The sequence below is a fragment of the Manihot esculenta genome, chromosome 13 (assembly GCF_001659605.2).
Source record: "Manihot esculenta cultivar AM560-2 chromosome 13, M.esculenta_v8, whole genome shotgun sequence".
Lineage (NCBI taxonomy): Eukaryota > Viridiplantae > Streptophyta > Magnoliopsida > Malpighiales > Euphorbiaceae > Manihot > Manihot esculenta.
In genome coordinates, this window is record NC_035173.2 from 27298154 (window position 1) to 27314090 (window position 15937).

General features: G+C 28.5%; 2 protein-coding genes across 2 annotated transcripts; one reads left to right on the forward strand and one right to left on the reverse strand.

The window, feature by feature from the left end:
- Window positions 1-715: 715 nt before the first annotated feature.
- On the forward strand, window positions 716-2409 carry LOC110628969 ((S)-hydroxynitrile lyase). Its single transcript, XM_021775788.2, has 3 exons — window positions 716-1130; window positions 1248-1382; window positions 1983-2409. Exons 1-3 carry the CDS (start codon window positions 768-770, stop codon window positions 2262-2264), a joined length of 780 nt encoding a protein of 259 aa, XP_021631480.1. The 5' UTR covers window positions 716-767; the 3' UTR covers window positions 2265-2409.
- A 7946-nt stretch (window positions 2410-10355) lies between these two features.
- Window positions 10356-11596, reverse strand: LOC110630575 ((S)-hydroxynitrile lyase). Its single transcript, XM_021778116.2, has 3 exons — window positions 11207-11596; window positions 10948-11079; window positions 10356-10813 (listed from the first exon to the last, which is right to left on the reverse strand). The coding sequence occupies exons 1-3, from the start codon at window positions 11564-11566 to the stop codon at window positions 10532-10534; spliced, it is 774 nt and encodes a 257-aa protein (XP_021633808.1). The 5' UTR covers window positions 11567-11596; the 3' UTR covers window positions 10356-10531.
- Between the last annotated feature and the right edge of the window lie 4341 nt (window positions 11597-15937).

Sequence of the window (15937 nt, forward strand, 5' to 3'; positions counted from 1 at the left end):
TCGATTCAGTTTTTGATCAAAATCAGTTCGGTTCAATTTTTAAAAATATTTAAATTTTGATTTTCGATTTATCTAGTTCGGTTTGATTTAAAATCAAACCGACCGAATACTCACCCTACCTGAATCAATATCAAAACGCAGGATGCTTTTGGGATAATTATCAAGATTTGTTTAATGAGATGACAATGTATGTATATATTGAGTATTATTATTATTATTATTATTAAAAAAACAGAGTAGCAGGTTCATGAATGTAAATGCTGTAAAGCTTATTATTATTATTATTGGTATTGTTATTATTATTTCTTGAATATATCTCTTGGAATAATTGGAGCACACATCATATATAAAAGCTTATTGTATTATTATTATTTCTTATTGTTGAAACTTCGACGTACTCTGCACAAGGATTAACAAAGGAAATTTACTTATACATCATACGTAAAACGAAAGGATAGTTCTAAGTAAAATGAATATATAAAGCACAACTTGATACTTATAAACACATTAACAATACTCATATTAGATTCGTTGATGTTATTATAAAATAATCCATTATTAATTCTTCTAACAATCAATTCGTAAAAAAATCTCAAACCCTAAAATACTTGAATATTTTATTGCCGGCTACGTGTGGCGAGGCGGATCATGTATCAACTTTCCCTCTATAAATACTTTACATGCAAAAGCATTCAAGCAATGCAAGATAGATAAAGAAGAAGAAAATTGCAAAGAGTTTGCTATTAGATACTAAGAAATATTAGAAAATGGCAGTAGCCCACTTTGTTCTCATTCACACCATATGCCATGGTGCATGGGTTTGGGACAAGCTCAAGCCTGCGCTTGAGAAACTTGGCCACACGGTCACTGCACTGGACCTTGTCGCCAGTGGCAATGACCCAAGACAAATTGAGGATGTTGGCTCATTTGATGCCTATTCTGAACCATTGTTGAGCTTTTTGGAAAACGATGTCGCTCATGGAGAAAAGGTGATTCTCGTTGGTGAAAGCTGTGGAGGAATAAATGTTGCTATTGCTGCTGATAAATTCAAAGACAAGATTGCAGCTGCCGTTTTTCATAATTCACTGATGCCAGACACCGTTCACAAGGCATCTTATGTTTTGGATATGGTATAAATATTTATTTATTTTAATAAATTAGCCTTTTGTTTGTCAATAAAAATAAAAATTATTAAAGAAATTATTTTGCTTTCTTAATTTGATTCTTTTGATCATGTATTTAAACAGTTTTTGGAGGTCTTCTTCCCAGATTGGAAGGACAGTGTTTTTGAACCTTATACCTTTGGTGATGATGTTATCACAGCAGTAACGTTAGGCCCCATTCTTATGAAGGAAAATATATATACCGATTGCCCTCCTGAGGTACAATCTTATTGGATTAATTTCACTTATCATTTTTTCTTTCAAAATTATCATTAAATTCTTATTTTATAGAGAAATTTACTATTTAGTTGAATTGTATGAGAAAACTTACTAATTAATTTATATATTAATTTTAAAAAATATATTAAAATGTTTTTGATATTAAAGAATATATTAATTACTCTTTTTATTATTTTTGTCCGTTAAATATTTTACTATTTAGCTCTATAAAAAAACCATATTAGTCAATTTTTTAATTTTGTAAAAATTTCTACTAATTACTCCTTCTATATTAAAAATATTTTATATTTTTTAATAATATTTAATAGATAGATTAATGTTAAAAGCGTTTTAATATAATTTTTAAATTCGAGAAATAAACTAAGGAAACTATATAATTTTCTCTGTTTTATAACTTCTAACCTATTAAATTTTATTAATAGTTACAGTAATAAGTTTGGCAACAATTTAACCTAACGATGACTAAAATATTAATATGACTTTCATATTAACTTGTTATATATATATATATATATATATATATATATATAAAAGATTGTTTAATTTATTCCCTAAATTTTTATTTACATATTTTTAAAGGATCTTGAGCGAGCGAAGATGTTGGTAAGGAAAGGATCAACATTTCAAGAAACTTTACAGAAACGTGAATCATTTACCGAGAAAGGTTATGGATCAATTAAGAAAATTTATATATATGGCAGTGCAGACAAAATTATGACTGAAGTTTTTCATCGTTGGCAAATAAATAACTATAAACCAGACAAGGTTTATGTGGTTCCTGGTGGAGGTCATAAGTTGATGCTTTCTAGGGTTTGTGATCTGGTTCCAATTCTCCAGGAGGTGGCTGATAAATATGCTTAACTTAATTACAACTATTTACTATATAATTAATTTATGGATGCAGTGCAACTATAAATAAATTCTCCCAACCTATGTTCGTGGGAAAAGTTGCACCAAGAGATCCAGTTGTTTTATGCAGCTTAATTATGGTTTGCTTGTTACTGTATTTGTCAGATCAATAAAAATTCTAATGAATTAGTTACAGAAATTTCTTAAGGATTTAATAAAAAAAATTATTTCAAATAGCAACAGAATTTCTATTGAATTAGCAACAAAAAATCAGTCAAAAGTAAATATTAACAGTACTTTATATCAACAATCAGCAAGCAATATATTGTTATTCGATTTTAAAAATTTAAAATTTTAGAAAAACATGATCACATTTTAATATATATTTTCTCTACCTCTTTTGAAAAAAAAAATTATCTGAGTGTATAAATTAATTTATATATTTAAATAACTAAAATTAAAATTTTCATACTAATATTTGAACCCTATTATATTTTAAATAATTTTTTTTAACTTTAAATAATATGTCTTGCTTATATCGGTTAGATATGTAAAATGTTCCTAACGAGAAAAAAATATTCAAACTCATTTAAATAAGAGTAGCGTTAAACCACTCATTACAGATTATAATTTACTTATTTTATTTTATTACAATTTCTATACACACTACTATTCGCAGTTATTAGTAAATTATTATTTTAATATAATAATATATTTTAATAAATAAAATTATTTTATATTCAATAAAGTCATAATTGTAATCACACTTTTTATTTATTATAAAAAATTAATTAAATTATTTTTTTATAATTAATCACGAAAGTAAATATAATGAATCTTACACCGTTATTATATAAAATAATAATTTATTATTATTACCTTAAATATGTTTATATAATAGTAATACGGACAGCTAGCCGGTATTCATATTTTTTATATTAATATATTTTTAAAACTAAAAAAATCTGAATACCTTGACGGCTTCCTATTTATACTCGCAAATCTTTAGCGGATAAAAGATCAATCTTGTCGAACTTCTCTAATATTTATCTCTCAATTCTGATTCAACTATCATGATTTCAGAAGATATTTTAAAATGGATTTCCCCATAAATAATAATAATAATAATAATAATGTCTAGATTACAAACTTAAAACGTATTTTATAATTTGTCCTCTGTAGCTTAGTGGTTTAACCCCAGACGCGTTGTCCTGTTTGCAATTTATATTATCCCTTAATTAATTAATTAATTATTTAATAATATATAATGTCATGAGGTTAGCTATAGCTTGCCGTTAGTGAATTCCCATCTACGGTTGACTTAATTGCGGGAGTGTCATAAGAATTTATATTAATTTTCATTATAATCTTACGTACTTTTTTTTAAATTACCATACATAATTTTAATTTTGTCATGATATATGTTTACGCTATTTTAAACAAAAGGTGGTAGAATAAGTTTTTTTCCCTCATATATAAAAGAAGTATAATCCATTATAATATTACACTTCACAGAAGGTAGGTCTACAAGTTGCTTCATGCCAATGTATCTAAATAAATATTATAATTAGAAATGAGTGTTTTTCTTTTTTCCATTACAACCAAAAATCAAAAATCAATATTTCAATTGAGTAAAAATATTCAATTATTTATCTCCATTTAATGATCAAACTTAAAGAATATTGATTTAATTTATTTTGTAGAGTCCTTTGACTCGACCTCATCCTCAAGGTTCAAAGACTCAAAGAATCAGAGATTCATTGATCAATATCATCTTTGAGTCTACTTTATCCTCAACCTTAAGAATTCTAGTGGACTTCCTTCCCCATCTTATCCTCAACCTTAAGGATCATAAAAAATATGATCCTCTGTTTTGGTGTTTTTCGCACTAGAAATGGCTTCATGTTCTCTTGCATGTGAGTTAGAAGAAGAAATGGGTAACTTAATCTTTGAATATCCTTTATCGCAGTAAATGGTATATTGAGTTCTTATTAGGGTTTAGCATTGAGATCAACGCATGTATACAGTGCGCTGCTATCCTGTTTAACTAGTTTTAGTTTAAGATCTTTAAAAAACCACTTCTCCACAGTGCATGTTTAGTAAGTATTAATAAAAATTCATGTTAAAGGGATGGGTTAAATTTTTCCTAAATTACTTGACCTTAGTAATTAACGGATTCATGTTAAATGGTATAGTTGCTATACTATTTTTTTGGACCTCTAAAGGTTTTGTGATGAGTTGAGTATGGTTGAGTTTGGTTTATGTATATGATCCTTAGAAGAATCTGTAAAATCAGGTATTAGTAGTTTTCGCCATTGAAAGAGACTTTTGGCTGCAAAAATTATTCTTTATAGAAATAGGTTTGACAACTAATAGTGCTGTCTAAAACGAGCTTTTCGAATCTGTACTGGGATTTTAGGCCACCACAAGTGTTGCTAAAATCCCACTAAGCTTTTATTTTATTATTTCATGTATGAGTCTAGTTTGAATATCTAAGTTGATGATTAATGTTTGTTACCTATTTCACAACCTACATAAGGAGTCATTGATGACTAATCTAAGAAAATAGATCTAGATTCAATAGCAGTTTGAATTCTTAAGAGTGTTGAGTAGAAGTGCTCTACTTGTTAGAGCAATAGGGTAAGGAGGATTTAAATTTCGATTCTACAAGAAGTAAGTATAGAGTACTTTCATATATACTAAATGTTTAACAAAAGAATTTATTTTTAGGTATGATCATACATCATATATTCATATTTATAATATGATGTGAAGCATTAGATTCATGTGATAATAACGTTATATTTTTTGTTTATGATATGTGAGGGTTTATGGTAGACCCTTAACTCTCCCTCAAATAAAGATGTATAATGACAATATACAATGTTAAAAATCTATCTCGAGGCCTATTTTACATTCTTGACATTATGTTAAGAGAGTCCAGATTGAGTCCCAATCTACAACCACTGTATTATGGAATATGTATGATTAAGATGAAGTCTTAGGGATACCCATGAGCCCATGAGGGTTAGGCATATTGGATATGCAAGGAAGCTAATGGTAACATAAACTACATTTGGTTGATCTTGTTGTACTATAGATGGGTGTCGAAGTCACAAAAAATAATCTATTCAAATCGGATAAGAAATAATTATGTATAGGGTGAATAGAATCATATCCACAGAGAATGATACTAAAAACTTCCAATCATTATCTAGCAAAATAAGTAAATAAATAAAAGAGAGATTTTGACAAAGGATTTAATTAAAATAAAATTCAAAACAATTAAAAAAAGCAATAATCAAGTGAAAAATCAAATAATAAACTTGAAAGAAAATCAATATAAATAAATTTGAGTTGAAATATAGGATCCATTTCAGTTGTGAGAATTTATCATTGAAGCAAAAATATTTTTATTCATTCCAATAAAATTGGTTCTAGTTATCGGAGATACTCTTTACAATCAATCTCTTCTTAGATCTAAATTAATTAGAAAATATTTGCTAATTAATCTTAACCAATAAATAATCCAAAAAATATCTATTTGATTTAAATTAGGAAAAAGTACAAAAAGATGTCATTTATCATTTTCACTTGAAAGTCTGTGGTTTAATTTGCATCAAAATGGTGTCTCGTAGTTTGTCTCTATTAGCAAATGACGACAAATTCTTAACACCATCAAATATTATTGACGTAGCAATTAATATATAATTTTTAATTATTATTTTTCTTAATCTTTTAATTAATGAAAAGAAAAAAAAATCGATTAAGGATTGGAGCTTAACTTCAATATTGTGGAGATAGCACACAAAACTGAAGATTGTCGGAGAATTCTTAAAGAGAGAGAAAGTTTGACAGCACAAATGAAATATCTGGAATTGTAGGTAGAGACTTTATAAAACCAAAGAGCTAATCTTCAAGAGCAAATAAGAACTGAAAACAAGGAGAATGGACAGCTAGAAATGGACATAGTAGGGTTACGTAATAAAATTTTTTATTTTGAAAGAACATTAAATAAGAGAGGGCTAAAGTTCTTTTGCTCTCTAGGAGAGATATGAAGAAGGAGGAATGAAGCTTATGCTTAGATAATGACCTTAACTACGCAGACTAATAATCTAAAACTGGAGTTAACCACGCAGGCTAACAATCTGAAATTGGAATTAGATTCATTACATGCTGAGAAAAACCAATTGTAGTTACAACTTGAGAAAGAGAAACAAGAATTTAGAGAAAACCTAACAAGAATGGAAAACCAAAAGTCTGAGTTCATAAGCAAAATTGCATATCAACAAAAAGGTTTTGGCAGAATAGGAGGAAGCATGCAGAAAGTTGAGTGAGGAGTATTATCAAGTAGAAGGTTGATTCCAAAAGAGCAAGAAAAATCTCAAAGCTGTTGAAAGAAAGTAGAAGAAATGACAACACAATTTTAGAAGAATGCCGGTTTCAAAGATCAGATAGTAGATGAATTGGAAGAAACAATTGAGGACCTGAAAAGAGATCTCGAAGTAAAGGGAGATGAACTCAACACTTTGGTTGATTATGTCTGCAATATTGAAGTTAAGCTCCGATTGATTTGAGGAATAAGATTAAGAGCTCGTATTTATTTGTTTAAGGAGATTCGAAAACTAGAGTTCTGTAAAAGATATGAAATTTGGAAATTTAAAAAATGAATTTGAGAAATTTAATTATTTTCATTTAAAAAAAATTATTAATTAAAAATAATAAGAATGTCTGCCATGTCAATAATATTTGACGATGTTAAGAATTTATCGTTGTTTGTTAACGAAGATAAATTACGAGATACCATTTTGACACAAAATGAACTATAGATTCTGAAGTGAAATCCATGTGAAACCATAAGATATCCTTTTGTACTTTTCCCTTTAATTTATTAACTGACTTAAAAATTAGAGAAACAAATTCTAATCAACAAATCAAGCCGCGTGATAAATTTAAGTAGATTATACAAATCCTTAGTGGATTACACAAATTATTACGTATTGTTGAATAATTTAAGCAATTACAGATTTAAATATCTAAATTAACAATATATTGCCTTAAAAATTAAACAATGAGCTTTATTGATCAATCATACAAAGCAATAATAATAATAATAATAATAATTAAAATTGTATAAATATTAAAAGAAATAAAGTTTGACAATGAGGTTTAAATCGCACAATCCTTAAAGAAACTAAAATTTCATTCTATCTTCAACTAGACAAAAGATCTTAGCCACTTATGACTGTTGGAAGTACAAAAACTCTGAAAGAAATTCAGCAACACATAAGATGTGGCTATTGTCAACAAAATTATGCTTAAATCGAAAAATTGTAGAGAAATCCTACACTAAATTCTCTGCCTAAGAAGATGTGGCATGGCAAGGCTTGGTCTTTTATCATTTCAGCTCAGCAAATAGATTTGTCCAAGTCCTTTTGTCGAGATTTAATACAACAACTCCTTTAAGATCAGATTTTTCATCTATATTTTATATCAGTTTTGCAACTTTTTAAATCCCTACAAAACATCAAGTTCGCCTAAATAAATAGAGATGATAATTGCCAAGTATAAAAGCAAATATGCACACTATCAGCTATATTATATTCATATGATTGAAAACTTATGTGTACATATTTTAAAGAATGATTTTAGTAGCATGTACTTATTGCGCCTCTCAACTCACTTCCAAATATCAATAATGATTTTGTAAGTAATCAAAGTTTAGTTGATATTACAAGACTTGGAGATTTTGCCAACAAGTTGTTAATGTTGTATATGTTGTGTGGTATATGATATTTTTTTATATCTTTATCTTAGGGTATGAAGTCTTTATATTTTTAATACAATTGTTAATGAGTTATGCTTTGTTATGCTTTTATGTTAATAGTTATAGATAATATATTATGAATATATTATAGCGTACTTTATCGAAAAGATTGAGCATTCTTTCATTTAGAGATATCACATCAATCAGAACTATTGTTTGAGACAAGGCATTCTCAAAGAGACAAGGGCTGGAAAGAAGCAAAGAGTCTCCTCATAGCACTACTTCTCAGAGATAGTGTTAACGAATCTATTTCATTTCATAGTGCTACACTTCGTTTGCATGAAGGAAGGTGTGAAATGTCTGGTCAGTTTCCCTTTACAAGAGATCAATTTGCGAGCTGACCTAACTGCTCGACTCCGTGCATCTTTTCCTAATCTTATTAAGTCAATATATTATGTTAGTTGGTTTTATGTATCTAATACATGCTAGAGCAATGTACTATGTATATTAAGCTTAAGTTTTGTTATACTATAGTATTTATGGATATATATCTTCAAATTTTATGTTACGTATACCCTAGCTAATAATTTACGTTCATGGTGTATAATTGTTGTCTTTAGATATGTGAAGAGCAACGTAGAAATTGCATATAGTTATATATATCAACGTTGGAAATGAGAAGAATTGTATCTTAAACGATAAAATAAAGTAAAATATTCTAATCTAGAGTCACATTAGATGGATAAAAGAAAAAGTTTAAAGTTTGTAGAATCTTCTAGAGTACTTGATACTCTTAGAATAAAAAGAGATAAAAGTAAGATAAAAAAAAAGTTTCTCCAATAGTATATAGCCATCAATGTGATTTGTAGTTTTTGAGTTAATGAAATCTAAGTTATTGTAAGATAATTATGAAGGTTATAGTTAAGCTTTTTTTAAAAACAAAGAGTTTAGGATGTTAGCTCATTGGTTGACGGAGAAAGTTTATCCTTTCAATTATAATAAAAGTGTAGAAAAACCTAACTGAATTTAAAAGGAGGAGAAGGGTGAATTTAAATAAAAGTAAAGTTAAAAGAAAAGAAAAAGAAATGTCAATATAAGATACATTAAGTAAATGTTTTTTCTAAATTGTTTCTAGTCTTAAAAAAAAAAAAAGAAATAGAAGAAAATAAAAATATTCTTTTTAACTAGTATTAGACTTTCATGTTAATCAATGAACTCATAGTTGATTAGTAGGTTTAATCTTGTTATCGGTTCCGTCAGATTTAAGCTGATATAAACCCTAACACCAATAATAGTCTTATTATGAAAGTATTAACTGAAAAAATGAATATAATTTCTTTAAAATTTAGAAAAAAAAATTAGAAATAGATTATTTTCGTTTCTAATTTATATTAGAGTTAAACAATATGTAAGTAATGAAATAGAAATGGAATTTAAAAGGCTTCAATAAAGTGACAATAAATTTAACATAGGAAAAAGGTGGGGAATTCATTTATAAATCTAGCATAAAATAACTAATTAGATAAGAAACTTTACAATGTTGCTTATTATATTTATCGGTGCTTAGGAACATGAGACGCAAATTTTATAATTCTAACAATTCAGTTCAGTTATTTTATTTTGATTTCGCTCATGTAAAAAGAATCTGATCTATAATTACAAAAAAATTTTAACCTAAAATGCATCACATATACAACACTTCGTTTTGGGAGAGGGAGCATCGCACACCAGCTCCGACAAGCAAATGGTCTGGGAGTTGGGAACCCTCTAAGCAAACTTGTAATTTTATAGTTGATATATCTTCAAAGTCTATTAATTATATTATGATATAAATAAAAATATTTAATAAGTTTGATAATTATTTCTACTTACTTGATATATTTTAATAATAAAATATTAAATATATTAATTTTATTGATGAGATAACAACGTTATTTATGTCACATGATACAAAGCATAGAATAATTCGTCAGTTTAATAATATTGGGGTTGCCTGTGAAAGAGGAAAAGTATACGACATTTTGACGAGGAAAGTTAGCGTGGAAGTGGAACTGTCATTAACAAAATTGTCGCCGCAAGGATAGTCAACTTGGATATCGCGAGGATGCCCAAGTTAAATATCCAACTTGACCGATTCAGAATTATTTACGGCGAGGATAACAGGAATATTAATTTTTTTTGTTATTACATAAATTTATGAAATAATAATTAAATATTCAAGTTTTATTTTACTGAATTTTTAAATTATAAATTAATTATATGTATTTTTTTACATTGAAATACACACAAATGTTATTTATTTTTTCTGTTTCATAATTTATTCTGTAAAATTATTTATACCAAACGAAATTTAAACTAAACTTAGAAATTCAGTTTTATTTATACAGATGAATTAAATTAAACAAAAACATAAGAAACATGAAACAATATTTCTGACTGGCCCACATTAGATTGTGAGATACTTTATTTATGTCTTGACCCACATAATTCACAATAGGCAAATGCATGAACGTCAAGCATATGTTTGAGCCACCTCTTGCAGAATGTGAAAGAGCTCAATACGCTTTGAAAGCATCAGCTTGTGATCACCACCTGGGACCAAATACACCTTGTGTGGTTTGTAGTTTGCTATTTGCCAGCGATGAAATTTTGGTAGAAATATTTTATCTTCATCTCCATACACATATATTCTCTTAATTGATCCATATCCTTCTTTAGTGAAGAATTTTCTCTTTGCCAAAATATTTTGAAATAATGATCCCTTCCTTACCAATCGCTTTGCCAGTTCATAATCCTTATATATAAAAAGAATATATCAGTATTACGCATTAGCATTTTTTTTTTATACAAAATTTCAAGTTTATAATTTGATTTTATGTAAGGTTACAATTGCACTTAACTAACTCAAATGAGAATAAAAGCATATACCTCAATAGGGCAGTTAGTATAAATATTCTCCTTCATAAGTTTGAAGCCCAAATTCAATGCTGTTATATTCTCCCCTTTGTAAGTGTAGTTAGAAAACACTGTGTCTTTCCAGTCAGGAAACACCTCCAAGAGCTGTGTAATGACACAAGGGAGATCATACAAAGAAAAAAATAAAAATGAAAGATCAATTTTGTTCAATAATTTTTAGTATTCATTAAAAGAAAAAGCAAAAACAAAATTAAGCAAAGATGAACAGTACCTTGTCCACAACATAAGCAGGGTTGTGCACAGTATCTGGCATTAGGGAATTGTGGAAGACAGCAGCAGCAATCTTTTCAGGGTATTTATCAGCAGCAATGGCAATATTGATTCCTCCACAGCTCTCTCCAACAAGTATTACCTTTTTTCCTTTTGGGACTGAAGCCATATACTTCAACAGAGGTTCAGAATAGTCATCAAATGAGCCAAGCTGATTTATTTGTCTTTGGTCAATGCCACTGGCTGCAAGGTCCAGTGCAGTTACGTTGTGGCCAGCAGCTTCCAGCAATGGTACGAGCTTGTACCAAATCCAAGCACCATGGCATATGGTATGAATGAGAACAAAATGGGCAAGTGCCATTTTCTAATTAGCTTTTGTGTATGGCGTAGGTTGTGTTGCATGGATAACTATTTATAGAGAGGAGATAGATAAAGGAATGGACTTCTGAATGATCATAAAATTCCCTTCAATATATAAGTTTTTAAGAATCCACCCTTTTGGTCCAAAGTTTCCTCTTTCATCTTAGTTTAGTTATATTAGCTCGTGGTTCTTCTCTCTAGTTTGTGATCAGAATGTATATAAATAATAAAAAAATTTTTAGGTGGATCTACCAGCATTTATATATAGATGTAGGGGGATTTATTTGGAAAGTAAGAAACCCATTTGACATCTCTCCATCTGCAAAAAAAATTCTCGATGCGAAAACACAGAGACAAATGGTTGATTTTTGAATAGGAAAAATAGTAAATCTGCAGTGTCACGAACCCGCATTTTGATACTCATTTGGAACCATGCGGCACTTGACTTGAACGCATTCAAACCAAGTCAACCTTAAGAATCAACCGATTCTATGTGAACATGAATATCCTGTAGTCAAGGTTACATTTGCGAACAACGAAACCAATAGACAACATTGAATCAGAAGGCTCACAGTAGGCACAAAGATAAGAACTGAATATAAGAATTCATGAACATACTACTTATTTTATTTCAAGGGCAAAATATAATATATCAACGTTACTATAATTCTCACCTACAGGGGATGGTCTACAATGAGAGCAGGCACAGCTCAGGATCTCCGTAGGTTTATGGTAGCCAATTGGGCCTAGTCTCTGCAGGTAACCAATTAGTCACTCCCCTCTAAAGAGTATTAGGAACAATTTGGCTTGTGACAGGAGGAAACATCAATATGTCTCAGATGATACACCCCCCTAAATAAATAATCTAAAGGGAATTACATAAATCTGACACGGCCCTTAGCTTAATTTTATTTTACACTAACTTATCCCAATATTATTTTTTGAAAATTCTACTGTTGAAAAATTACAGTTTTGATACCTGAGATTCTAGGACCCTAACACGCAGGGTCCCAAATAAATTGGCTTATTAAAAAAAAAAAACTTATTTTTTGAAAGATCTATCTCGTATCTAATCTACTGCTAATGTATTTTTTCATAAAAAGATTTAGATTTGTATATTTTAAATTATATGGACTGAATCAAAATAAATCTTATGTATAGATAATGAAGATGTTTATTCTTTATATTTTTATTAGAATTCAAATTCGGTATTTCATATCGTTAAAAAGAAGATTTCAATATTAATAAATTAAGTCTATTGGTAATATATATATATATATAGATTTTTAATATTTTAGTTGTTTATAGAGTTTACCATTAATTGTAATATATTAAAATCACCACTTGCTCTTTTTTCTAAAATGAAATTTGGCATTTAAAAAATCCTTACGGGATTAATTAAAATCAGAAAAGGGAAGTCAACGATATTTACTCTATTAAATAATAAAATCAATTAAAATAATAAATTTTCTAGATAAGTAGGAGAGTTTTAGGGAATGTTAACGTGTACTCGTCAAAATGTATTTTGGTATTTTTAAAGAGTGCGGCTGCTAATCATTTATAAAGAATAAGTCAACTAATTTTTAAATTAAATATTTATACTAAAATTAAGAGATCACCACAAAAAAATTTTCCTGTCTTTTTTTTTTTATTTTATCAATTGAATTTTACATTTTTACACTTATTACAATTATGTCATAGTGTCTGATATGTTATCATCCTATTATTCTGTCGAGTCAATGAAATTTAAAATATAATTAGGTAAAATTTAAAAATTTAAAATTTAACAGTGGAATTATAAATTTTTTAAAATATTAAAAATTTTTTAATTATTTTTTTAATTAAAATTTATAATATTAAAAAATTATTATTATTATTATTATTTAATTCTATGAATGATTTAGTATACTAATTTATTTTAATTTAATCTTGAATTAACTTTCTCGTGTGAATTTCAAAAATAAAATAATTTAAGAAGTGGATTAATTTAAAATTAAATTAAAATAAATTAGTATACTAAATTATTTATAAAACAAAAAGAATTATAATAATAATAAAAATTATTTTTTAATATTTTAAATTTTAATTTTAGAAAAAATAATAAAAAACTATAATTTTTAAAAATTTTAAAAATTTATCAATTAAATATTGAAATTTTAAGTATTAGTCAATTGCACCCTAAATTTTACTGAGGTAGTAAAATAATATAACGATAACATGTAATATGTCGATTCTATTAGTTTGTACCGAAAAATTTAACGTCAAAATATAATTAAAATAAATATAAAAAATAAAATTTAATTAATAAAATAAAAAAGAGAGGATGCAATTAATAAAATGTGAAAAAATGAGATTTTTTTTTAATGATATTATCTCCAAAATTAATATACTTATTGTTTTAGTTGTATGCACACTTACCTACCACCCTTTGAAATGGATTAATAAAGCGTGCAAGGGAGTTCCTTAGTTATCCAGAATTCGATGTCTATCTCTCACCCTTTTGGAAAAAATAAAAAATTATATACACAATTTAATTAATTTTATGAAGATCTCCTTAAAATTAATTATAATGTAATAAAGCTTATTCAAAATTATAATAGTTTAAATAATTATATTTATTTTTCTCATATATATTGCACGTTATTAACCTAACAAAACAAATGCTTAATGAATTAACAGTAAAAAGATTATTTTATTAATAGAATTAAAAAATAAAAATAACTTTTTTTTTTTTTTGTTTTGAGAGTCAACATGTCCTAAAGGTTGTCTCTGTGAGTGAATATTGAAAGCTAGATTTTATAAGTCGTTTGAACTTCTATGAGTAACTTTTAACAGGGAACAAAGAAGACGGGATAAAGAGAGAGAAGTGAGAACCAGAGGAGATAAGGAATTTGCATGCGTGAATTTTAAGAAGTGTAAGTGCTTAGGTGAAGACAGACCAAGTGATCAGGTGAAAATCCACCTGTATCGGGATAGTGTTTTCCAGAAATTGATTAAGAATAGTAGAGACGTTCAGTGATGTTGTTTGACTCAGCAACTATAGGATATCAAAGAGCATTATATTGCGTGGTTGCCCGTCCATGAGAGGACTACTTTGGCTTTCTGCTTACTACTTGTGAAGGGATAAGCTGGTTTGCTTACAGCAATGTGTTGGTTTCACTCCTCACTGTTTGATAAAATTTCCCAATGAAAGCTCTTGTTTCATTTCAAGTGATTTATTTCCTGAGTTTGATTAAAAGCTTAGAGTATTGAGATAGATTTCCTACCGCCTCTCGAGTAGTCATGACGTCTTTAATTTGGAATTGCCAAGAGATTGGACAACTCCAAGCAGTCCAAGCTGCTTGTGAGCTTCTTTATAAATATCGCCCTAATATAGTTTTTTTTATGGAAACTAAAAATAATAGACAATATATGTCAATATTACAAAGGTGATGTGAGTATCCTAATATACTATTTGTTGATCCGATTGACATTAAGGGAGGCTTATCTTTTTGGTGGGATGATTCAGTTGAATTGACACCTCGACCTCACCTTTGGTGCCAGAGTTTTATAAATTGCATGTCTCTTTGTTCGCTACCAAGCAAGGCTGGAAAATGACTTTTGTCTATGGCTGCCTGGATAGAGTGGAAAAGAATGATCTTTGGGCTGACTTAACTCAATTGAGACCAAATATTTCTGTAATACCCGGCTAGAGTCCGGCATCGGAATTCTACTTTCCGATGGAATCTCGGATGTCGGAATCCGCTAGAAGGGTAAGATTTTAAGTAAAAAGGAAATGAGTTTTTGAAAGAAAAGAGCCAAGGAAGAAATGCAAGGTTCGGCCGCCGAAGGTGAAGTTTGGCCGCCGAACATGCATGAGTTTTGGTTTCACGTTAGGCCGCCGAAGGTGGTCTGGCCAGCCACCTATAAAAGGCCCTAGGTCGGTGAATAGATAAGATTTTCTTTCCATTCACAGACAGAGGTGAGACCATAATCTTTCTTAGGTGATTTTCATGTTTTCTTCAAATCTTACAAAGTTTTGATGAGTTTTATGTTGTTTTGAAGCTTTTGAGCAAATTACCAAAAGTTTTGAAGTTGGAGACTTTGAGGGAGAGTTTCTCCATATCTCCACGTTGGGATCGTTTATCTTCTTGTTTGTAAGAGGTAAGTGAAGATCCTGAACTTCTTTTCATGTTTGATGAAGGTTTTATGAAGTTTTTGGGTAGAGCTGCATGTTTAGGATAAGTTGAGGTTTGGTTGATTTGTGGTCAAAGCATGCTTATGTGTTTAGTTGTGTTGTTTGTTGGGGTTTTAAGTTAGTTTTGGACCCCTTTGTGCCTATACTTGAGTATATGCAGGTTGGGACTTTGTTAGTTGCATGTTTGAGTGAATT